This window comes from Sander lucioperca, chromosome 9, assembly GCF_008315115.2.
Source record: "Sander lucioperca isolate FBNREF2018 chromosome 9, SLUC_FBN_1.2, whole genome shotgun sequence".
NCBI classification, from domain to species: domain Eukaryota; kingdom Metazoa; phylum Chordata; class Actinopteri; order Perciformes; family Percidae; genus Sander; species Sander lucioperca.
In genome coordinates this window covers 14,561,125-14,587,009 of record NC_050181.1, presented here as the reverse complement: position 1 = coordinate 14,587,009, position 25,885 = coordinate 14,561,125, and the positions used below count along the sequence as shown (strand labels likewise).

At 39.6% G+C, this 25,885-nt stretch overlaps 1 protein-coding gene and 1 long non-coding RNA gene across 2 annotated transcripts; one reads left to right on the top strand and one right to left on the bottom strand.

Moving 5' to 3' along the window:
- The first annotated feature begins 3,051 nt into the window (after nucleotides 1–3,051).
- On the top strand, nucleotides 3,052–3,969 carry LOC116049960 (trace amine-associated receptor 1-like). The gene is made up of 2 exons (XM_031300014.1): nucleotides 3,052–3,295; nucleotides 3,368–3,969. The coding sequence occupies exons 1-2, from the start codon at nucleotides 3,052–3,054 to the stop codon at nucleotides 3,967–3,969; spliced, it is 846 nt and encodes a 281-aa protein (XP_031155874.1).
- A 6,105-nt stretch (nucleotides 3,970–10,074) lies between these two features.
- On the bottom strand, nucleotides 10,075–21,450 carry LOC118495937. The gene is made up of 3 exons (XR_004898386.1): nucleotides 21,366–21,450; nucleotides 21,269–21,331; nucleotides 10,075–10,168 (listed from the first exon to the last, which is right to left on the bottom strand). It is a non-coding gene; the product is annotated as an uncharacterized LOC118495937 (long non-coding RNA).
- Nucleotides 21,451–25,885: the final 4,435 nt, after the last annotated feature.

Below are 25,885 nucleotides of genomic sequence, written 5' to 3'. Positions count from 1 at the left end.
TAATCCTTGATATATTTTTAAGGTGATAATAGGCTGACTTTGTAATTGTCTTAATGTGGCTGTTAAAATTCAGGTCTAAGTCCATGACTACACCAAGATTTTTGGCTTTGTCTGTTGTTTTTAACATTATCGTTTGAAGCTGAGTGCTGACTTTTAATCGTTCCTCTTTTGCTCCAAAAACAACCACCTCAGTTTTTTCTTACCATTTAATTTAAGAAAGTTCTGGCACATCCAGTCGTTAATTTGTTCAATGCACATATTCAGTTGTTGTATTGGACTATAGTCCCCTGGCGATAAGGTTATGTAAATTTGTGTGTCATCCACATAACTATGGTAACTTATTTTGTTGTTTTCCATAATCTGAGCCAGTGGAAGCATGTAGATGTTAAACAGAAGAGGCCCCAGAACTGAGTTTTGGGGAACTCTGCACGTCATATTTGTATGCTCAGATGTATAATTACCTATAGACACAAAGTAGTCCCTATTCTTTAAATAGGATTCAAACCACTTTAGCACTGAGCCAGAAAGGCCAACCCAGTTTTCCAATCAGTCTAGTAATATGTCATGGTCGACCGTATCAAATGCAGCACTGAGATCAAGTAATACTAAGTAACACTGAGTTATGGAAGACCGCTATGAAGAGAAGAGCACAGAGTTTAAATATTGGCAGCATGAATATGATTGGCTGAAGAGGAAGTGGCTGAATCTGATTGGTTTAGCTGAATGTGTAAACACCCTCAATAGAGTTGAGCTCGGCTGAAACGAGTATCCGAGTACGGATAAAGCACTTTTGCCGAGTACGAGTATTATACGAGTAATACGAGTCAATATCTGTGCTCGGATTGAATAAAAATCCTCATTGGGTAGCTGACTGTGTCTGCGTTCTGTGATAGGCTAATCACAGCGCCCCTCCCCTACACACTTGCTGTGTCCTGCTCTGCTCACTCACACACAGAACACTGAGAAGAGAACAGCTCTCTCGCTCTCTGTCTCTCCCTCAGTCACTCAGGTTCGCGGGTCTTTTCCGTTACCGTTTAGGGTTTCTTCAGCTTCAGGTTTGTTTTTTACTTCGGTTTGTAGTACTTACTTATTAACCAGTAGAGTTCTGGTAAACGTGGGGTTTGTTCAGACGTGGTGCTCGCATTGCGTCTCCGCCCCCCCCTCTCTCTGTCTCTCTCTTACTCACTCACACACACTCACACACAAACACATACCTGGTGTGGAAATAAAAAAAATAAAAAAGAACCAAAAAAATCACACTGATCATAAAAAAATTAAAAGTTCAAAAAAGAAAGTTATGTTGAGTATGAAAACTCTTGTTCATTACATTTTACTTCATAATTGCAACCGCATGTGTTGTATTCATTGTTGCAAAACTTGTTCTGTATATAGTTCGTTTGTTATCGTGATCAAAACCATTGATCTGAAGCTCAATGCTGATGCTGTCATGTAAATAGTTTTCTAATCAGCAATAAAAATAACAATTTCTGATCAACCCATATCAATTGCATGCTTAAAATAACATACCGGTTAAAGCCCCGCCCATTTCAAGACAACCCGACCCACTTCCGGGTTAAATCCCGTCCACTTCCAGGTTAGGCCCCGCCCAGTCCGAGTACAGATACAGATACAGATAATTCATATGGTTAACAGATACAGATACAGATACAGATAATGCTGTACTCGCTCATCCCTAACCCTTAATTAACTTGTAGAGACCGGGAGAGAGGAAGGGCTTATGAAGTAATATAGTCTCTGTCTGAACTTACGCTATAGCTTCATTTGTCTGCCGCACCCTTACTTCCACTGTCTAATTTTCTAGCAGTTCAATTTTACTAGTGTTTATGATTAACCAGCAATATAAATTATAACAACTGGTAAATCTGATAAATTACAGACAAATTCATCCAAATAAAATACATTGTTTTAGGAAGATAAAAAAATGTATCAAAAATAAAAAGAAATTTGGCCTCACACGAAGCCACTGAATAGCAGTGCTCAATGTACATACTGTACACATACAGTACACATACATTTCAGAACTTGCCCTGAGCATCTATGTCACTAAATCATAAGCATTCCATGCAGTGGCGGTTTTTGGCATGGGCGAACCGGGCAGCCGCCCGGGGCGGCATTTTTTCATGACACATGGGGGGCGGCACGAGCACTTAAAAAAAAAACCTTGAAGCGGTTTTCTACTGTATTATCTATCATTTCACCGTGTGGGGAATTGGCGCACATTTATCATCGAAGTAAAAGCTGGACTACAATAGAGCTGTTTCGAGCAGTTCTTGAACAGTGTTTTCTGTGGGAGATGGTAAGTCCCTTTGGGGTGGACTTTGGGCTTTTTAATTTTGTAAACCTATAACATGCACACAAAAATATATATAACACATATATATAACACAATAAAGGCAGGGGATGAAGCTAAAAAGCATAATATGCACTTAATAATGCACATAAAACACTTTAAATCTTAAATAAATAGGGTAAGGGTTAAAAACAATTCTTTTGCCAGGAGACTTTTGGTTTCATGTCCTTAGAAAAAGATCATAGCAAGTTTACCTAAATGGTAAATCTGATTTTATAAGAAATAAGACATAAATCTGTTTTTAGCTGTACTGGTAAAATTAAAGGTTCAAAAGGGATTTAAAATGTTTGTCTCATTTACAATACAGTATGTTGCCGTGGCATCTAATGTCGTCATGATGAAAAGTCTCACATCTGATTGGCAGTGGTTCATGGTGGTAATGAGATAAAGGATTGTGCACAGTGACACAGTCGATACTGATGCAGGACTATCTTGAGCTCTAAAAGGTATGATATGAACTGAAAATATGTATTTTATTTTATGTATAACTATTACTGTAGTTTAGCATTCATGAACTTCAAACTATTTTAAAATACATATTGTTTACTTTAAATATTGTTAATCATTTATTGAAAACTGATTTTCAGGAACCCAGAAACATGGCACCAGAAGTCACTGTCAACCTCACTGATGTTAATTACATGCATCCCTGTTATGAAATAGATACTTTTTCTAACATAATGAAAGGCACCCTTTCTGCAGTGTGTGTTTTATTATATATTTTCCTTGGCTCATTATCTGTTGTCACAGTATGTGGAAACCTTCTTGTAATAATCTCCATCATCTATTTCAAACAGCTCCACACTCCTACTAACTACCTTATTCTCTCTCTGGCTGTGGCTGACCTGCTTGTTGGTGTTGTTGTTTTTCCTGTCAGCATGGAATTCACTGTAACCTCATGTTTTTATTACAAAGATATATTTTGCAAAATACGAGACAGCTTTGATGCAATGCTGAGCACAGCTTCCATTTTGAATTTATGTTGTATTTCCATTGACAGATATTATGCAGTGTGTCAGCCTCTGACCTACAGAACTAAGATAAATGTTAATGTTGTCGTGGTCATGATCCTGCTCAGCTGGGGTGTTTCTCTTCTAGTTACCATTGGCTTTATGATTCCAGATTTAAAACATGAAAAATGTGAAGTGAATTGTTTTAATGATGTCCTACTTGCAGACATTTTTGGACCCATCTTCTCATTTTATCTACCAGTGATTGTAATGCTCTGTATCTACCTAAAGATTTTCCTTGTGGCACAGGAACAGGTACGCAGCATCCAGAACACAACCTGTCAGAGCAAAAAGTCTGGAGCAACTGTTAGTAAGATGGAGAGAAAGGCCACTAAAACTCTTGTGACCATTTTGGGAGTTTTCCTGATGTGTTGGACTCCTTTCTTTCTCTGTTTTTCCTTTCGGCTTTTGAACAATGTATCAGTGCCACTTCCATTGTTTGAAACACTTAACTGGATTGCACTGTTAAACTCCATGCTCAATCCCTTTATTTATGCTTTCTTTTACAGCTGGTTCAGATCAGCTTTCAGAATGATTGTTTCTGGGAAAATATTTCAAGGTGATTTTTGTAACACAAAACTGCTTTGACATATTCTCTGGAGCATGTGTGATTAGACTTTGCTACCTGCATCTCAGCATAATGTTTTGTCATCTTATTTATTATTAGGCAATAAAAGGCACAACATATTAAGGCACAACAGTGCATTATAGTGAGACGTCTGTTTTTGCTATCGTAAAAGATAATCTAAAAGTATCTATTCCTCAAACCGAATTTATTTACCTGAACTGCAGAAGGTACCAGCAAAAGGCTTTTGTTAGAGGCAGGCCTTTATTTCTAATTCTGTTTGATAAGTATAATTGTTTTAAATGAACTGTTTTAAATGAAAAGCCATAGAGTTCCAGCACCGTAAAAAATTAAAAGTTGACACAACTTACAAATTTAAGGCAACAAACTTCAGCAAAATTTTAAGTTGGGGAAATAAACTTGGTCTAACTGAGTTGGTCTAACTTTCAATTTTAAATTTGCTTAACTCCAAGTTGCGGTAACTCACAACAATGAATTAAGGTAACTTCAAAACCTTACTTATCAACGTAACTCAAAGTTGCAGTAGCTTATAATTTAAAATTGGTAAAACTTCAAAACCTTACTTATCTTAACTAAACTAAAAGTCACAGTTAATCACCCAACCCACTTATACAAATAAATTGCACATGCAAATAATCATATACAATGTCTTGATTCAAAGCTTTTTTTATTCAACATGTTTAACATGTATCAAATGCTTCAAACAAGCAACTGAGAGCAGCTGAGACCCATAATTGACCCAAATCAGGCTAAACAGTTATACTTTTCTAACTTAAAATGTTGCAGCAAATGCTATATGTATTAAAATACTGTCTGTGTGTCAACAATTCACACACAATGAAATCCTTACACAAGTAAATAATACAGTATAGTATTATATGTAACTAATAAAGTGCGGTTGACTTAAAGAACAACTGAATATAAGAAATGGGTAGAAAAGGAAACAAAAGTTAAGAAGTGTACAGATAGAGTTTGTTTGTTTGTTAGTAGCAGAGAGACAGTTAAAAGGCTAGCTCAGTATATTTGAAGTGCGGTTGTATGAGCTTACATATGCATTGTTACTCTTTTCCCTTAGGGAGATGGCGATTAGTGCAGTCACTATAAGGAGTTTGGGGAAGATGTCCCTGTATCAGAAGTCATCCTTATACAGTTGCAGAGAGCAGGTTCTTTTTAGCATTTTTTTCAAGTGTAGATTAGCCATGTATTACTCTGCCAACTCGTGCTGGTGGAGTGCAGCGAATCACTCAACATGCCAAATAAGAGCCGGGGAGTTGGTGCAGAAATACATGGCCCAAACTACACTACAAAAAGAGTGCAAAAATAAATGTCTGTCTGGCAGCAAACTAAAGCAGCGACAAAATTTTGTGTACACTTGAACAGATATTTATTTATTTTTTAGGTTAGCATTTTGTATGTGGTAAAAAGGCTTTTTTTCTACTCGCCCCCACAGTAAAAGGATGACTTCTGCTCCAGTGACATCTCCCCCATCTCCTTATAGTGACTGCACTCATCACCATCTCCATAACTATGCATAGGTACCTCATAGAACCCCACTTCAAAAATGCTAAACTATTCCTTTAAATAAACAGTGTTGCCTGGACAGTAGGGGTGTGCAAAAACATTGATTCACATTTGAATCGCGATTAAAGCTCTACAGATACAAAATGGACTCATAGAATACCAAAAATCGATTCATATTTTTTTATATTTTTTATTATATGTCTACTGCAATCACATGAGAAAAGTAACTACATTTACATACTGTGAATCGGTTTTTTTTCTTCGCTTTTCTCAATCGTTTTTGAATTGAAAATCAATATCCAATCGAATCGTGACATTTTCTGAATCATGCACCCCCACTGGACAGTAGTAGTTGTGGATGTCAGTTAACATATTCTTAGTTTTTTACTTAAATACTAAGTAAGGACAGCAAGGTTAGATTAGTTAGGCTGACAGACTGAGAAAAGAGTAAAGATGGAGAGTAAATGAGATGAGAGATGTAAAGAGAAATAAGGGAGGAGGATAAAGAAGAGCAGTGTAGAGATGAAAGAAGCGATAAAAGGGGGGCAGAATGAAACCAGTAAAGATAGGATCCATCTCAGATATTGGAGATTTATATAAGTCCACAATTGGGCAGCATGTACGTTAACAATTAAAACGTGGCCCAACATTAGAAGCTGTCACAGTGGATAACTTAACACATTTGTTCTAGAGGGATCTGCCTCTTGCTGCCCAACATTAGAACCCGAAACAATAGAATACTGAAGGAGTTTGTATTTGAGGGATCTGACTCCTGCAGAGAGATCTGTTCCATGCTCCAAGAACACCTTATGAAATGTTTCAAGTGTCATGTACCTCAGTTCCTTGGGAAACTGAATGTTTAAGGCATATATCAGCCCAAAGAGCAAAGCAAAGGCCGTTGGCAGGTCAGGGAGGTCTTGTAAGACGATGTCTTCTTCTAGAACCACAGCTACATTTGCAACTTGCCCGAGCCGTACTTTGATCATCCTCCACTGTAGTAAGTATCCCCACAATGAGGCCCTTTGTCTGCTGCTCTTCTGGGTCAGTATCCTTGTGATGTCAGACAGGAAAAACAAACATATGATTAGTAAATCAAACTGACAGACATTTTACAATCTTTAGAGTATTTGTACATGTTGTATTAGTACTTTTACTTCTTCCCCCGGCACCCTGTCCCCCCTCCCCTTCTAACGGCCTGATCAGCGCTGCTGCACAAGGAGAGAGCAGAGAGGGGCTGTGGCTCTGCTCCTCACTCAGTCACAGAACAGAAGACTTGGCGGCCACAGGAGAGAAATACCTCGCTGGACAATACTGGATTTGTCGCTAGTCGCTTTTTTGAAAAGAAATCGCTAAGGGGGTCTGAAAAGTCGCTAAGTTGGAAACACTGTAATAGCAGCATTATATTAGCAGCACTTGTGAGTTTATCATGTGACAGCAAAAACGTGAAATGCGGAGTATGTCCTGTATGTCCCTTACCGGCTAACGTATTTCAAGATGGAGCATGAATATGGAGCGTCTACCCCAGTTCATGGTAGTGCAAATGTAAAAATTCAAGCCAAAAGGAATACTTGGAATTGATGGTCATGGTACATATTTATGAAAAAGGACAAGTTTGTGAATGGGCAACACAGATTTTTATAATGAACAAGTAAAAACGTTATATGCCAAAAGCTATACGGAAAGGGACTGGCAAGTTAACAATTGAACAACTTCTGTTACAGCTGCCTTTTTTATTTACTTAGGCAGAGGACTAAAACTGAATCGCACAATTAACCGTATTGGTAAACCGCTGTTTTCCACATCGAGCAAATTTTAGTAGAACGCAAATCTAAGGGTAACTCATAACTTAAATATATAATGCTTTTTAACTGGTACATGTGCCACTTTGTTCACCACCTAGTCGCTACTTTTTCTGTACCTTAGGTAGTGTACAATGGGTTAATTCTAATGTTTGATACTATGAGCAACACCTTAAATTGGAAACTTTGTATTTATTATTTTAGCTTTATATATCTTGCAGTAAAAAAATCCCCCAATTTCTTGCAGTACAACTGTCAATATTTTCAAAAATACTGAGATTATTAAAATAATCACCTCTTCATCCAGTCCCTTAAGCAGTTGATCCATCTCAGACGGAAACTTGCATTGCATTCAACTCAATCTGAAAGACAAATGTTACAATATATTAGTAATAAGCAAAGCAGGCATAAGAGAAATAATTAAGTATGAGTTGTTGTTTTTTTTAAATATGAGGTTCTTAATCAGTTTAATTATGGTGCAACAGATCAGTTGATCCGTACACGTACACATATATTTTAAAAAACACATTTTTCCCTCCACCGTTTGAGAAATATTCCTGTACACAAGATGGTCTTTTAAAATATAATATCTCTCAGTACACACTGCAATGCAAAAAACGATTGAAAACACTGGACCCATGCTTGGCATGCTTGGAAACGCCTGGCTTGCAGATGATCTAAGAGCTGATTGGTTTAGAATTGACTCAACATAATGTGTTGTTTTTGAATAAGAGTTAATTGATATTAGTCTGATTTGAAGCCTTATTCAGGTAACAGATCACATGTTGTGTGGCTGACAATAGCGTTTAGTAGTCAGAGACACTGACTAAATCAGATCATCAGCAACATATTGCATGTAGAGCATTTTAACAGCTAACGTTACTCTGTTATAATAAAAACAACTGGAGACTCCATACAAGCTGAAATATGTCGAATAACATTTTTATAAATTGTGAATCGGACCTAACATTATCTGAGTGTTTCTGTGACTTCCTGTTCTGACTGAAGGCTGTTGAAACGACTTGACCACCGCTTTTTGTCACGCTCCGGATAAAGCTAGCTAGTATCCAGTTGTGTTGTTTGCATGTGAACAAAAGGCCAAACCGCACAGAAAAATCTACCATTATGAAAATACCTGTGTAACGTTACCGTTACATGACCTATAAGTACCTTCACCGGTGCCTCTCTAAGTTTGCTGTCCGCATCATATGTGTATGGGTGTAGGGAAGAGTTGAGCCCCGCGTCAGTCAAGCGCAGTAATAACGTCCATTATTAGACCCCACTCAATCTCTAACGTTGCTATCTGTCTTATAAAACCTCCTTGTTTCTCTCTCTCCTGAATCAGAAGACGGGGAGATGCAGGTGGAAGTATGTCCATGTGTTGAAGCAGCATGATTTAGCTAGCGCAATCTATTCTTCTTACCGGTTATTTAGACGTTATACTATAATGTTAACTCACGTTAGTACTAAAGTTACTTTAAAACACTATTCCACAACACTGACTTGAATTGAACCCAATTAATAGCTTAACTGTTGGTACTAGCTATGGTGTTTAGGTTTAAGCAACCGAAAGCAGACTCTGTTAAAAATGTATAACGTTACTAGCTAGCTAACGTTCCCGAAATTACGAAATAGTATAATCACACACGTATTTTAACTTACCTGTCTGAAAAGCCTTTACGGAGTTTAAACGGTAACGTTTAAAGTTACCTGCTTAGACAAGTACCGCATTTATCAGCTAACGTTAGTCTTAGCTAAAGTAACCTGGCTGCTAGCTTACGATTAGCCGAAGCTAGCGGCGAACGTTAGCTTTGGGCCAAACTGTTGTCAATAAAGTAACACTGCCTACCTTATCCACTAATTTATCACACAATTGATATTTTAATTGAAAAACAGGTTCAAACTTGCCTGTGTGGGCCAATTGTAGTAGGGCTGAACGATTTTTGAAAATAATCTAATTGCGATTTTTTCCCCAAATATTGCGATTTCGATTCGATTATTTTTTTAAGCTCTTTATCTTCTGTATTATTCAACAAAGAATAGTATAATAATGTATAGTATGAACACACAATTACACACTAGACAGTTAAATAAGTAAAAATATAGTACACACACACACACACACACACGTAATTTTTTACAGTGCACAGAGAGGATCTGCCTCCAGCCCCTCCCCCTCGTGAAGTTGCTGCCATGTGCACTTGTTCAGAGAGGCTATCGTTGCGTTAGCTAGTTGCTGGTGTTCTTGCCGTGGGATTAACTGTACTAATAAAACTGTTGAAACACCGCGGCCACGCTGTTGTGAAAGCTCCCCGAACGTCATTTATCAGTCTGGTTGTTACCCCTCTCAGTGGCAGCTCCTCCACTCATATCTTTATAACGGAGCTAACCGCTAACCGGAGCTAACCGCTAATCAGAGCTAATCGTTGCCAACCGAGCCTTGAGTTCTGTGTGCCTGTATCCATTAACTGCATGTATAGACTCAAGCCCGAATAAAACCCTTCATTTTATTAAAATGGCTGTAAAAGTTTTAAACTACAACTCAGAGTTGTTTGAATGACAGAAATCAGCTCAAGGTACAGTGTAGCGTTAGCATGCTAGTTGAGGCTTTCTCTGCGGAGTACAGACTGATTGCTCTCGTGAGTCATGTGATCAAATCGCAGCCTTTGCGATTAGGAAATCGCGTTTTAACATATCGCGATATTATCGAAAATGCAATTAATCGTTCAGCCCTAAATTGTAGTGTGGTCTCCATGTTCCATGCAGCTCCGCTGCAAACAGCCAGTGCGGGGATCTTCTTCTTCTTCTTTTTATTTCCGGCAGACTAGACGCATCTATGGCGTATTGCTGCCCTCCGCTGTTCACTAATCGCTATTCACAACTTGATTAAAAGTAATTATCTATATATTTTTATATACTCCAATACGTCGCAAGTACTCCATCAGTTTCTTCAATTTGTTCCAACTGTCCAAATTCAATAAAGTGAATAAAGTAAAAACAGTTTCTCCAGTTGCACCCAGTTCTCTGAACAGTTTCTTCCTCTGAGGGGAGTACTTCCTGCACTGCACTAATACATGCTTCACTGTTTCCTTGTCTCCACATTCACACTTTCCATCAGGATGTTTACTAATCAGAGCCAGCCCACTCCTCAGCCCACAATGCCCAAGCCTCAATCTGGATAAAACTACTGCATCTCTTCTCTTACATCTATAAGCACATCTTTCTTTCTCTACCATTCTTTGTACTGAATAATAAGTTCTCCCCTTCCTTTCACAAACCCATAAATTTTGCCACATTTTTTTTTACTGACCTATTAATTATTTCTGCGTAATCTGGTGACCCATACTGCACATTGATTTGAACTCTTTCCTCCTGCACTGCTTTCTTTGCCACCTCATCTGCCTCCTCATTACCCTCCACACCCATGTGCGCCGGAACCCACATAAACCCCACCTCATACCCTGCTTTATGAATTCTATACAACACTTGCATAATTTCAACAAGCAAATCAGGTCTGGACTTAGATTTGGTACCTTTAATTGTAATTAGGGATGCAGCTGAATCACTACATATGACAGAATGTTCCTGTTTGTTATCTTCAACCCACCTTACTGCCACCAACTCTGCAGTAAATACTGATAAGTGATCTGGAATCCTACAGCCTTTTTTATAACCTATTTCAGGTATACTAATACCAAAAGCCACTTTACCGCTCTCAGGATCCTTCGACCCGTCAGTATAAATTTGTAGGTAGCCTCCCCACATTTGACACTGACGGGCTTTTATCTCCTCCACTACCCCCTCTGACATCTTTCTTTTGCTTGTTTTCAAAAAATATAAATCAACAATGGGAGCATATTGGTGGACACACATTCAAATTCACAATACCAATTTCATCTGCCATAGATTTAAGTGTTTCTGTAAAGTTTGTTTTGACCAGTCTTGCTGTTCCCATAAACTCCCAATGCTGACTCAACAGGTTTTTTGTTGGTAATTTTCCAGTCTGTCCTTTTAGTTTCATTAAATACTTCAACCCCAGTTTACGTCTTCTTATATCTAACGGCATCTCCCCTGTTTCTATTAATAGCGCTGGTATTGGAGTTGTACGAAACGCCCCACTACACACTCTAAGGGCTTTTGCTTGGACTATATCAAGTTGACTAATCACTGAAGGGGCTGCTGACCCATATACCATACAACCATAATCAATAGTTGATATTATCATTGCTCTGTATATCATCATCATAGAATCACTATCAGCCCCCCAATCAGACCCAGCCACACACCTTAGAACATTAATTATTTTCCCACATTTAGACGAAACCATCTCAATATGTTTCCTCCATGTCAGTCTTTCATCTAACCACATCCCCAAAAATTTAAAATTTTTAACTCTTTCAATAGTTGTATTATATATTTGTAACAGCCGTGTTGGCATTTTCTTCTTATGTCCAAATACCATGTATTTTGTTTTTTCTATTGATATTTTAAAACCCCAATCATTAGCCCATTCAGATACCCTCTCCAAAGCAGTTTGAGTTTGACCAAAAATATAGCAAAGGTTCCTCCCTCGCTTCCAGAGGGCCCCATCATCTGTAAACAATGAAAAACCGAAATTCTTTCCCCACTCTGCTAAACATACCATTAACTAGTATATTAAAAAGAACCGGACTTATAACGCTACCTTGAGGGGTTCCATTCTCTATCTCAACCTCCTCTGATAATTCACTTCCCACCCTTACCTGAATTATCCTATTACTTAAAAAATTCTTTATCCAATTAAACATTCTTCCTCTGATTCCCGCATCATAAAGTGCAATGAGCAATCCCTCCTTCCAAAGCATATCATAAGCTTTTTCAATGTCCAAAAACACTGCAACAACGGCTTCTTTATTTGCGATGGCTTTTTTAATGTCAATATCTAAATTTAAAACAGCATCCATTGTTGACCGCCCCTGCCTAAATCCACTCTGATATTCCACAAAATATCCACTTTTCTCCAGTTTATCCACAAGTCTATCTGTTATCATGCGCTCCATAATCTTACATAAAACAGAGGTCAATGCAATTGGTCTATAAGAACTTGGGTTATCTGTTTTTTTCCCTGGTTTTACAATTGGAATAATTACAGCATGTTTCCACTCTTTAGGAAGACAACCACTCTCCCATACATTATTAATTAGGGCAAGACTTTCTTCTCCTAACAAATCTCCAGAATTTTTAAATAATTGATATCCCAACCCATCTCTGCCAGGCGAGGTATCTTTACCCTGAGCAAGAACTTTCTTTAGCTCATCTATTGAAAAAAATACATTAAAATCATCAGAATTATCACAATCAATCAACAATTTAGCCATATTAATTCTTGATATTTGACACCTCCTTCTCCTGTTTACATCATCTACATTTTTGGAGCTGTGTACTTTTTGGAATTGCTTGACCAACATACTAGCTTTCCCTTTATTATTTACAGCTTCATCTCCATCACAGTGGAGGACAGGAATTTCTGTCTGCCGAAAGATACCTGTCATTCTATGAACTAGATTCCAAATCTTTTTTAAGGGCGTATCCGGTCCTAACTTATTACAGAAAGCCTTCCAACTTTGCTTCTTTGCTTCCTTAATTACACGTCTAGCCTTAGCTCTAAGCCTCTTATATTCAACAGCACAATTCTCTAATAGGTGTTTCCGTAAGTTTTTATATGCCCTATTCCTATCTCGGACCGCTGAATTACTTACTTATTATTATTCATCAGTCCACCACGGAACCATTGCTCCTCTTACTGGAACTTTTTTCTTAGGGATACTCTTAACTGCCGCAACCCACAACACTTCACTAAGAGACCTATTCCACTCATCTACTCCTTTTTCACTATCTATTCTTGACAATCCCATATTCACTTGATCCTCGAACTTGATCCAATTAGCTCTTTTATAATTAAGCCGCAGGGAGCACTGAACTGGCTCCTCAATCAGACACCTACCGAATTTACTAATTATTGGCACATGGTCACTTCCCACTGTATAAAGATCCATTGTTTCCCACCTACTGATCGATGCTAACTCTGCTGATACAATTGTAATATCTATGGAAGATGTCATTGACCGACTTGTACTAAACCATGTAGGACGACCATCATTTAACACAATTAAATTATTTTTATCTATAAAATCTTCTACAATTTGACAATTTCTGTCTCTCTTCTCACCTCCCCACAGTTCATTATGAGCATTAAAATCCCCAACCCAAATCCCCGGTACACTAATTTTATCTACAATTTCCTGAAAGTGACTCTCTTCTAGCTTAATGCACGGATTATATAAATTCACAATAGAGCTTTTCCCTCGATCAGTCCAAACTTCTGTAATAACACACTCTAACACTGTTTTTATTTCAATTCTTCTATACTGAATCCCATTTCTAATAAATGTAGCACAACCCCCTCCTGATGTATTTTCCCTATCTTTCCTTTCACATTTGTACCCTGGTATTATAAAATCTAATCTCGGATTTAACCAAGTTTCCTACAAATAATTTCTGGTTTTTCTCCAAGACAATCTATCAAGTGTTTAAACTCTTGCCCATTCGCAATAAGACTCCTAGCATTCCATTGCATTATGTAAAACATAATACAAAGGACACTAATCACCATCATATTCATCATGTCTGCTATCCATTTCCTCTTCCTCACTGTCGTCCAACTCAATGTGTTGACTCCCATTTGGTATTTGATCTGCACTGTCCTGAGTATAAGTAAATTCCCATAATTCCTTTGGATTGATCCCCTTGAATCCTAAAAGTTTTTCTGCAGCGGAAGCAATTTCACGTGCCACATCTGACTTTTTGTTTTCCACCATTTCAACTCTCCACATTGCTTCAACCATGAATGCCAGTAGTCCTTTTTTGCTAATCACAACAGAGTCGTCATTAAGAGCATGTCCCTTTACTATTTCTTTTGCCTTGGCCTCCCCTTGATCTTGACTTACCCCACCATTACACTCCACTCTTCTCACTGCCTCAGCATAAGATATTTTCCCCTCTTTTCTTATTCTCTCCACATTTTCTGCTTTGACATAGTTTTGACAACCCCTGAAGGAAGCTGGATGTTCACCCCATTACATTCTTTTCCGTCATGCTCCTTGCTACATCGTCTACATCTTCTCTTTCCATTACACACAGCTGCCACATGTCCATATCTCTGGCACTGAAAACATCTCAAAGGGGGTCTATCATACTCTTTTACTGGGTAGCTCATGAACCCCAACATGACCCTCTTCGGTAGCACACCATCTTTAAAGGAGAGAAGGATAGGTATGGTTCCTCTACCATTTTCATTTCTACCCATACGTTTTACAGCTACAACATTACCGCCTTTTAAACTAGTCAATATCTCTTGCTCAGATACGTCCAATGGCACATTATACATCACTCCCTTTACCTCGGTATTAGTTTTTGGTTTGAACACCTCTACTCTCTCTTCCTGCTTCTTACAGTGCAGACGCTTTGCTACTTGCTCCTGCCTTTGCTTGCATATTTCTGCTGATAATCTTACTTTTCCTCTGAGAGAAAACTCTGAGCAGCGGCTCTTGGATACTTATAAATCACTGGACTATACATTTTTTTGTAGACATAGTAGGCTTTTGCCATATTTCAAAATTTTTCTGCGTGAGCGTGGCCTACCAATAACTCAAGCCTGTCCTAAAGTGATTGTAGCTAAAGGTAATTAGCAGCAAGATGCCTCCCTTCTCCATGGAGGACTACTACAAACTCCTTCAGAAGATTGTTATTCTGGAAACCAAACTTCAACGGTTAGAAGTAAACCTGGAAGTGAACGGATCATGTGGGAATGACACCACTTTACCATTGACCCAAAACAATGGACAGAAGCATGCCAACACACGGCTAACTAGCACCAGCAAGACTACGGACAAACAGGAGGGCTGTGGAATAAGTAACAAATCAACAAGTGATAGTCCTCCCTGGAACTCTTTTGGTGCAAAGCCTAAGAGTAAATCCTTTTCCTGGGAAGGACGACTAACGGGCAGGGCACAGCGCCCTGAGATTTGTGATATGAACGGCTGGCCTGCATTACCATCCAGGCAGAGCGCCTCTTCAACCCCTGTACTCAGTAGGACACAGCCGTGGACAGCTGCAAAAGGGAGAATTAGCAACAAAATGCCTCCCCAACAACTGAGTGTGCAACTGGATAACAGATTTGCTCCTCTGCTGCAGGACCCTGGACATGACCTGGATTGCGTCTCATCGTCACACAGCAGGGTAAGGACTGAGAGCAATTCAAAAAGTAAAAAGCTATAGGGAAAGCTAACGACTGGGCACCAAACTCTGATTGTAGGTGACTCTGCTGTAAAAGACATAAAAAGCAGTAAAAACACCAAAATTCTCTGTTTTCCCAAAGACATGGTGTCTGACTTAGCCCAAAGAATCCCGGATATCATGGCAGCACACCCAACTGTGAAAAACATTATACTGCATATAGGGTCACATGATGTTGTAAAGCAACAGTCTGAAGTGCTGAATCGTGACTTTATGAATCTGCTGAACACAGTCAGCTCCCTAAACACAGAGGTGTTTATCAGTGGCCCTATACCGCCAGTCAGAAGAGGAGCTGAGAGATTCAGCAGACTGTTGGCACTGAACAAATGGCTTTCAACTGCATGTACCGTCCACTCTCTGCGGTTCATTGACAATTTTAACATTTTTTGGGACCGCAGACATCTTTTTAAAGCAGATGGACTTTTCCTTAACAAGCCAGGAGTAAAGCTGTTCACCTCTAGCCTACTTTACTTTCTGCACCACACATCTGCTCCCTCGGCCAAGGACACAGGACAAGATAAATCAACACAAACAAAACAAGAGGAAGACACAACAAAGTGCGGCAGTGATCCACCACAGCCCCCACCTGAGCAAAGATTTGACCATGGAGAACCTCAGAGCGGAGACGAGAAATCTCAACCCCCTTCACCCGTCCAACACTCCTCAAACCCCCTTACCAACACCGACGCCTTTGAGGATCCATCGCTCTCCCCATTCACCCTTTCCCCTGTTTCCCCCTGCCACATGTTGGGGTTTACTGACCGGATGGAGCAGCTGGTAGATGCTGGAACCAAGTTCACCCCACTACCTTCTCCCATCACTCGCCCCCAGCATCAACCACTGAAAGTAAAACGCCAGGCACCTCTGTCCCCTCAAGGACGGCAGCTAACTCCTTCTCAACAGACTGATAAGTATGCTTGTGTACAGAATGAAACAAGCTTTAACTGATATGTGCTGGGCCCAGGCTGCATGCCTAGTGGCACTCATGACTCTTTCCAGGACAAGCCTGGGCCCTGTGTATTCAATTCTTCGTCAATCTATGTTGTGATAGGTAATAGAAAAAGAATGGTGACTCCGCTAAGTAAGAAAAAGAAGCACTTAACTGCCAACTTAGCAAATTTAGCATCCATTCCTCGTCAGCCACAGCCTGTCCCAAAAAACGAGACAGATAACTATTTTAACACACTAACACTAGCCTTACTAAACGTCAGGTCTTTGGCGGGTAAATCATTTTTAATCAATGATTTTATTATTAAACACAATCTTGATTTTATGTTTTTAACTGAAACCTGGTTAGACCATAATAACGTAATGCTGTTCTCATTGAGTCAGCTCCCCCTAACTTCAGTTTTATGAGTGAGAATAGAGCGAATAAGAAAGGAGGTGGAGTCGCCATTTTGTTTAACGACTCATTCCAATGTAGTAAAATAGCTTATGGAAACTTTGCTTCTTTTGAATATGTGGCTCTTCAGTTAAGGTCCCCCTCTCGACCTTTATTTCTAATTATCTACAGGCCACCTAAATACTGTGCATCCTTCTTTGACGACTTTAGTGGACTGCTGTCTTTAATCTGTATTAACTTTGACTGTGTAGTTATTGCTGGTGATTTCAACATTCATGTTGACAACCCCCAGGATAGAGGGACCAAAGAACTGTGTTGTATTTTTGAGATCTATGGACTGACTCAGCATGTGACGGAGCCCACACACAACAAGGGGCACACTCTGGACTTGATTATCTCGAAGGGTTTGAACATTTCCAAGGTTGTGGTGACTGATGCTGCTCTCTCTGATCATTCCTGTGTTTTCTTTAATGGCACTATCTCTGTGCAAAAAAGTGTCCAAACAAAGTTAATAAGAAAACGGTATATCACTGACAACACCAGTGAAACATACATTCAGCTTTTCTCGTCCACACCCACCCTCACTGGGTTCTCAGTCACTGAGCTTGTAGACAATTTCAATTGTAAAATTACAAATGTTATTGATGCCATTGCTCCCATTAAGGTAAAAACTGTCTCTGATAAGAAAAGATCTCCATGGAGAAATGCCATACTGGTAAGAACAGAAAAAAGAGAGTGTCGAAAAGCAGAACGCAGGTGGCGAAAAACTAATCTCCAGGTCCACTACAACACTTTTAAAGAGAGACTTCGCATTTATAATTTGGAACTGAGGAATGCAAGGCGGTCCTTCTTCTCGGACATTATCGCCAAAAACAATAATAATTCACGTGCTTTGTTTGCTACTGTTGATAGGTTAACAAACCCTCCAGTACCAGTAGCATCTGAACTTTTATCCACAAAGGCCTGCAATGATTTTGCCACCTTCTTCAATGACAAAATTCAGAAAATTAGACAAACAGTCAGTGCTTCCATATCGAGTACAGGGTATGTGTTGTCACAGTGTCCAGGCAAAACAGATTCCAATATGACCCAATTTCATATGATTAACCGTAAAAACCTGGAGGACATTATACAACATCTGAAAACCTCCTCATGCTGCCTTGATATTCTACCTACGGGCCTTTTCAAAAATGTTGCAAATTGTTTGGCTCCAGATCTTCTACAGATTGTAAACACGTCTCTTCTCTCAGGTATCTTCCCACAGGCCCTGAAAACTGCAGTCATTAAGCCACTCTTAAAAAAGAACAATCTAGACACGTCATTAATGAGCAACTATAGGCCGATATCAAACCTTCCATTTTTAAGTAAAATCATTGAAAAAACGGTTTCTCAACAACTGACCCTTTTCTTGTCACTAAACAACAGTTTTGATGCCTTCCAGTCGGGTTTTCGACCACACCACAGCACTGAGACAGCTCTTGTTAAAGTCTTTAATGACATCCACTTAAATACAGATAGTGGCAAAATTTCAGTCTTGGTACTACTTGATCTCAGTGCTGCATTTGACACGGTCGACCATGACATATTACTAGACCGATTGGAAAACTGGGTTGGCATTTCTGGCTCAGTACTAAAGTGGTTTGAGTCTTATTTAAAGAATAGGGACTACTTTGTGTCTATAGGGAATTATACATCTGAGCATACAAATATGACGTGCGGAGTTCCCCAAGGCTCAGTTCTGGGGCCTCTCCTGTTTAACATCTACATGCTTCCACTGGCTCAAATTATGGAAAACAACTAAATAAGTTACCATAGTTATGCGGATGACACACAAATTTATATAACCTTATCGCCAGGGGACTATAGTCCAATACAACAACTGACTAAGTGCATTGAACAAATTAACGACTGGATGTGCCAGAACTTTCTTAAATTAAATGAAGAAAAAACTGAGGTGGTTGTTTTTGGAGCAAAAGAGGAACGATTAAAAGTCAGCACTCAGCTTCAAACGATAATGTTAAAAACAACAGACAAAGCCAGAAATCTTGGTGTAGTCATGGACTCAGACCTGAATTTTAACAGCCACATTAAGACAATTACAAAGTCAGCCTATTACCACCTTAAAAATATATCAAGGGTTAAAGGACTTATGTCTCAGCAGGACTTGGAACTGTAACGGAGTCTTTACAGGTCTCCCTAAAAAATCAATCAGACAGCTGCAGCTGATTCAGAACGCTGCTGCTCGAGTCCTCACTAAGACCAAGAAAGTGGCTCACATCACGCCAGTACTGAAGTCTCTACACTGGCTTCCAGTGCCTCAAAGAATTGATTTCAAAATACTTTTGTTGGTTTATAAATCAGTAAACGGTTTAGGGCCTAAATACATTTCTGATCTGCTAGTACACTATGAACCACCCAGACCTCTCAGGTCGTCTGGGACAGGTCTGCTTGTTGTCCCTAGAGTCAGAACTAAACAGGGTGAAGCAGCATTTAGTTTCTATGCTCCACATATCTGGAACAAACTCCCAGAAAACTGCAGGTCTGCCGCAACTCTCAGTTCTTTTAAATCAAGGCTGAAGACCTATCTATTTGATGTTGCCTTTCTTTAAATAACTGTTCATTTGTTATATTACAAGTGACATTCTCTTACAGAAACGGGCATATATCTGATTAATTCTCTGACACAGCATGGCAAGGGAATAACAGAAGAGTCAGATGTCGTGTTGATCAAGAGTTAGAAGAAGAAAACTAACTAAAATTAGGCAGAAGGCCTAAATACAAATAGACTAACATACTCCAAGGGGGTCCCTGTCTATTTAGAGACAGACTGCAGAAGGAAATAAGATAGTTTAAGAAAAAGTTATTGACTACTGAAAGGTTTTTGTCTGCAGGGCTGTACCGGGTTTTTACAAGGTTTGCCGAAAAAAGAACCGAGCCTTGTGGTGACGATCACATTGTAAGAAAAAAGTATACTAGCTTCTGTTATTATGAGTAATGACAGCTCAAAGCCGTGCGAAGCATCTGGGCCCATTGTGGGTGAGATGGTTGGAAAAATATGGACCTGACTGCTTGAGATGTTTGTCATATTGGTAAAAATGGATTTATGATTACAAGTGACATTCTCTTGCAGAAACGGGCATATATCTGAATAATTCTCTGACACAGCATGGCAAGGGAATAACAGAAGAGTCAGACATCGGGCTGATCAAGAGTTAGAAGAAGAAAACTAACTAAAATTAGGCAGAAGGCCTAAATACAAATAGACTAACATACTCCAAGGGGGTCCCTGTCTATTTAGAGACAGACTGCAGAAGGAAATAAGATAGTTTAAGAACAAGTTCTTGACTACTGAAAGGTTTTTGTCTGCAGGGCTGTACCGGGTTTTTACAAGGTTTGCCGAAAAAAGAACCGAGCCTTGTGGTGACGATCACATTGTAAGGAAAAAGTATACTAGCTTCTGTTATTATGAGTAATGAAAGCTCAAAGCCGTGCGAAGCATCTGGGCCCATTGTGGGTGAGATGGTTGGAAAAATATGGACCGGACTGCTTGAGATGTTTGTCATATTGGTAAAAATGGAACACTAAGTACAAACAAAGACTGAAGTTGCATTGTTGATACTGTATAACAATCTATATAAGCATATAAAGAGAAATTCCTATTTTATCTGCTTTTATATATTTAACTGCTTTAATTGCTCTTTAATGTTTCATTTCTTATACTGCACTGTAACTTTTATTCTTGTATTTTATCTGTTTTAAATATTTTATTCTGTTTTCATGTAAAGCACTTTGAATTGCCCTGTTGCTGAAATGTGCTATACAAATAAAGCTGCCTTGCCTTGCCTGCCTACTCCCTTACCAAGCACAGTTTTAATCTCGAGAGCCTTAGTTTGTTGCATTTCCGACTTACACATAATTGAAATCATTCCATTCTGCAAAATAGAGGCATGCAATATATCACCAATCCCTTTTTTAAGTTCATTTGTCAATTTAAGGGGACTGACTGTAGAAAATTCAACCCCTCCTTTTACTTTAATCAGAACTTTAAATTCCTCATCACTATTTGGATTAGGCCTTATTGATTTAAACTGTGGGTTTTCCATATCACTATCCTGAGAGTTATTTCCTCGCTGTCTTTTGTATCTTGTCTTACTCACTGTGCTCCATTCCTCCCCACCCCCATCCGCTCCCTTTGGCATGGGCTGACTCTGAGTTTAAATTATCCCCAACTGTGTGAGAATTTACCGTTTTTAACAAGGTTCACTGGAAGTTCTTGTTTTTAGTTTTCCTTTACAGAAGACTCACCACACGACTTCCTTTCCACTTCGAATCTATCTACTAAGTTTGCTAGGACCTGCTCAGGGATATCTTTCCCGGACCTATACAAGCCGTCGGGCAATACCCCTTCAAACAGTTCCTCACAAAACCCACACTATCCAATCCAAAATCACACCTAGTCAATTAGACTCACGGCTCTCCGGTTACCCAGTGCGAAAGGAAGCAGTGAATTACACCGAACAACCGTCTGACTGTCTAACCTAAGTTAAAGACCAACAAACTTGTCTCCTTCGGTTCTCACTACCTCCCGCGTCTGCTAACCCTAGCTGACTGTTCGCCCAAACGCCCACCAACCAGCAGTGCGGGGATCTGATGACTTCAAGTGACTATCTTCAACTCGGAAAGTTGGCTTTCCCGCATTTCACAACAAAGACATATGAGTTATCAGAACTTTTGCACTTTTTGTGGACATTGAAATATCAGTTGTGCATCCCAACTGAATGATGTATTTTGTAATGACTTACTAAATGCCGTTGAATCATACAAATTTCAACTTTTGCTGGAGCAACTTACATTTTTTAGTAAAATATTAATAATTTATATTTTCAATTCTTAAACACTTAAAATACTTTTTCATGTCAACAATATTAAGTTGAAGTTTTTACAGTGAGTGGACAGAGATCATTAATCTTTTAAGAAACATTTGCAAAAATATCACCATATACAACAACAGCCAAAAGGGCAATTTGGGTAAGAATTAATCAAACACCACCATTGTGTCAGTTTGAACCCTGTAAATGTACCGGGTATTTATTTCAAATACAAGTACTACAGTATTGCTGGTAGATTACAATAAGAGCATACAGTAGTTTTATAAAACACATTGCTGGTTTGCAGCAAACCAGTATCTGATTAACATTACAGATGGTAGCTATTTGATTCTAGCTCCAGGCTAACTTTTCCTCCCACCGCCAGCTAGCTAGCCATGCTCTGCTCTTGTCGGCTAATCTTGTCAGCTCTTCCTTTTGTTTCTTCCAGTATCGGATTCTCCTGGGGTCAATGTCGAAATGTCTCGCAGCTTTTTCACCCGAGTTTTCCTCCGCATATTTTAAAACTATACTACAAACTAAAACTAAACACTTTGTTGTTGAAAAGTCTGTCACTAGCACCAGAGCCCGTCATTCTCTGCTAGCACTATGTAGCTACTGCCATCTCTTGGCACCTGTACATTACTACAAACTACACTGGGCTGAGTTATGGTACACATACAGCCGCATTGACTAAAATACCGGTAGGACAATAATGCTTTACATAAGTACCATAATCCAGAAAAACAAAGTGTGGAAAAAAAAAGCATGAATATATTGTTGAATCTGTTAAATTAAATTGGTAGAAATATACATTACGATGAACTTGAATTTTATTTTTACTTAACTATTACAGAGCCCGTTGAAAATGTGCCTGTTTGGAACAGGCGATTGCTTGGCCTGTGGTATTGCTATTACATGAAAGGCACTTAGGAGATTATCCACACTAATTTTTCTCCGCCCTTAATTTAAGGCCGGCCTTTATTTGTCCGTGTTGACCATGCCCCCGGCCACTATCAGAGGCCCGGCTTTTAATTGACTACCGGTTTTTATTTGAGGAATTACAGTATTCACAAGTAACAGAGCAACAAGGTCCTGAAGGTTGCAGTCAAAACAGGAAGTTATGAGCATCATTTACTCATTATTAACACGAAACTCCACTCAGTAGTTCCCCATGCTCCACTAAGGTTGTGAGCAAAAGTTGACGTCAATCGGCCACTAGGTGGCACACACTATATACACACATAGACTGTTAGATATATTCTGATTCTTAATATGATTGTTGGCCACATTTTGAGCCTCTTGGATAAGATTCTTTTTTTCTCAGAGGCTATGTCATCGGCACTTCCATTTTGTGCCACTATAGTTGGCATAACAATTTAAAAATAATGAATCATCACCACGTTAGGGCCAATTTAATTTTAAGTTTATTTTATTGAAATTTACCTTCCCCAGCTGGCACTTTTACTTTGCGTTATGACACCACCAGGAACTCTTCATAGGTAGACAGGAAGTGAGGCCTGGCAGGTGACCGCATTAAAGAAGAAATGCTAGCCACAGTCAGGAGCGATTATAGTTTTTTGACCACAAAACCACGAATACCGAATTGACCACTTACAAAATAAGTTTTTCATTACGTTTACATTGACACATGCATACACCGTTGGATAAGATATTTAAGTTGTATTTAGAAGGATAGTAGATCCTATTTTCGTTGGAATTAAGTTTATGTTTGTTTGAATGTGCGTCCAAAATAAACCTTGCCTAGCTCGTGCAGCGGCTTGATAGAAGGTAAGACAAGTTGCCGAAATAAAGTCAAAAAACTTCGTTAAGGATTAGGAAAGCATTCCGTCTTGGATTATTGACACCGGAGGATGAACCACACAGATTTTTGTGGAAAATCTCTTCGGTGTACGGTGATGACACACGTTTCAGTGATGACACATTGTCTGACACACTGGAGTTATCTAAGTTATTTTAAGGGGTCCAAGCCCGAGTCTGGAAGAACCGGCGGTAGCAGAGCTACGCCGTTCGCACAGCGGGGCTGTGGAACTCTATTGTTTTTGTAAGGATTAATCATACATCATTTTTCTTCTCCGCCTAAAACTCCGATTACAGCCTAAACCGTACATGGTGGGGGGTTGCCATTTTCAGGACTGGTCCGGTCGGTGGTCACTTCCACCACTAGGTGGCACTATAGCAGAAAAAACGTGTTTGGCCCTATAACTCGCACACCGTACACCGGACATTTAAAAACATGTATCCACGCGTTCCCTGGATCCAACTGAATCACGTGATATAGGCCACACCCATTTCCGCCTAAACTTTTATGTGTGAAAAATCACGATTTATCAAAAACCTACTTTTTCGAACTCCTTCTAGACCGTGCGACCGATCGGCACGAAATTTTGCAGGTAGCATCTCCAGATGGGCCTGACAAAAAGTTAATGAAAATAATTTTGATAGGATAAAAATTGCGCATATTATGCACAAACAAATTTGTGTAGCTAACTATCAAAACACCAACTTTGCCATATCTCGGCCAAAATAAATGACAATAATGGCAAACTTTAGATTCTTGTTTGCCGTGAAGCTCTGAAGGTCCCCCACACGTTTTACGAAAATTGGTCACTAGGGGGTGCTACAAGTACATAAAGTTTATATCTCAAGAACCGCTTATCCCATTTTTACTAAATTTGTTGGGTACCATCTAGGCCCACTCCTGAGGCCAACCCTAAAGTGGGGTACTGAGTGGCTAAAGTGGGCGTGGCCTATGGGACCCAAGTCTAAATTTACTACTTACACTAATGTGAACAACTTTAAATTTACAGGGTAGATAGACAATGGGTCATGGACCACACCTACCAAAAATTACACATGTGGACCACTAGGTGATTTTTTTTTCCTTTAACTCTCACATTACACATTGCACATTAGAAAACCTTACATCCACATCTTCCTTGAATCAAGCTGAATCACATGATATAGGCCACGCCCATTTACAAAGAACTTGAGATCATTGTTCAACATGCCACTACAATGCGCCCTACCAAATGTGGCGAAGATCGACCTTTAGGGGGCGCTATAAGCAACGTTTATTTGTTTTGGCCAATAACAGCATTTTAATGTGAAATTTGCAATTGCAATATCTCTGCCACAGTAAATGCAATCAACACGAAACTTGTAATGCTCGTTCGGCATGCCGCTCTAAGGCTCTGTACCAAATTTGGCGAAGATCGGTCATTAGGGGGCGCTATAATGAACGTAGACGAGTTTTGACTGAAATGCAAAGAATGTCTGACTACCGTTTTTTTTTTTTTTTAAAGGGCGTGTGCCTGTGAGCAACCACGGAGGAAAACATAAATCGGCGCCTATGACACCATTTGCAACAACTTGACCACCTCCCCTGCTCCTTCAACCACCACACCTGCCTTTCTCCCTCCACCCTCTCAGTCACTCTCTCATTTCTCTCTGCTGTCCCCTGCGGTCAGGGGGGTTAAGAAGTTTGTTTATTGTAGAGCATTCTTAAAGGTGGTCTGTATATGCATGGAGATGAACTGTTAACCGCTACATTTGCAACGGCGACTTACCGCAGACCTCGCGGCTCACGCCTCTCGATATTTACCGACGTTTGCCTCCCCGCCGCCAGGCTTCGGGTTCCGCTTTCGCGTGCTCCCCGGGGTGTCGGGGGTGACTGGCGTGGGTGGCTTGGGCCCCGTCATAACTGCTTGCAGTTCTAGTCTTTATTTTTTTGCAAAAGAAGGAGACAGTCTGACAGAGTGACAAGCAGTCTGTGAGAGTGTGTCAACGAACAAAGACAACTCAGAGTTTTTATAGGGGAGCATACAGAGGGAGGGACTGTATTTCTTGTCGAATAAGCTCCTTTTACTGCTGATTCTGAGCTTTTACTGCTGAGTTTGAGCTTTTTTTAGAGAAGACTGCTTCAGGCCATTGAAGTTGGCTCTCTGCCAGGTGCTACCAAGTGTGGAGTCTACATAACAGAGAGAGGGGCCGCGTAGCCTGCGCACGACGGAGGCAGAAGGAGCTACGATCGCCT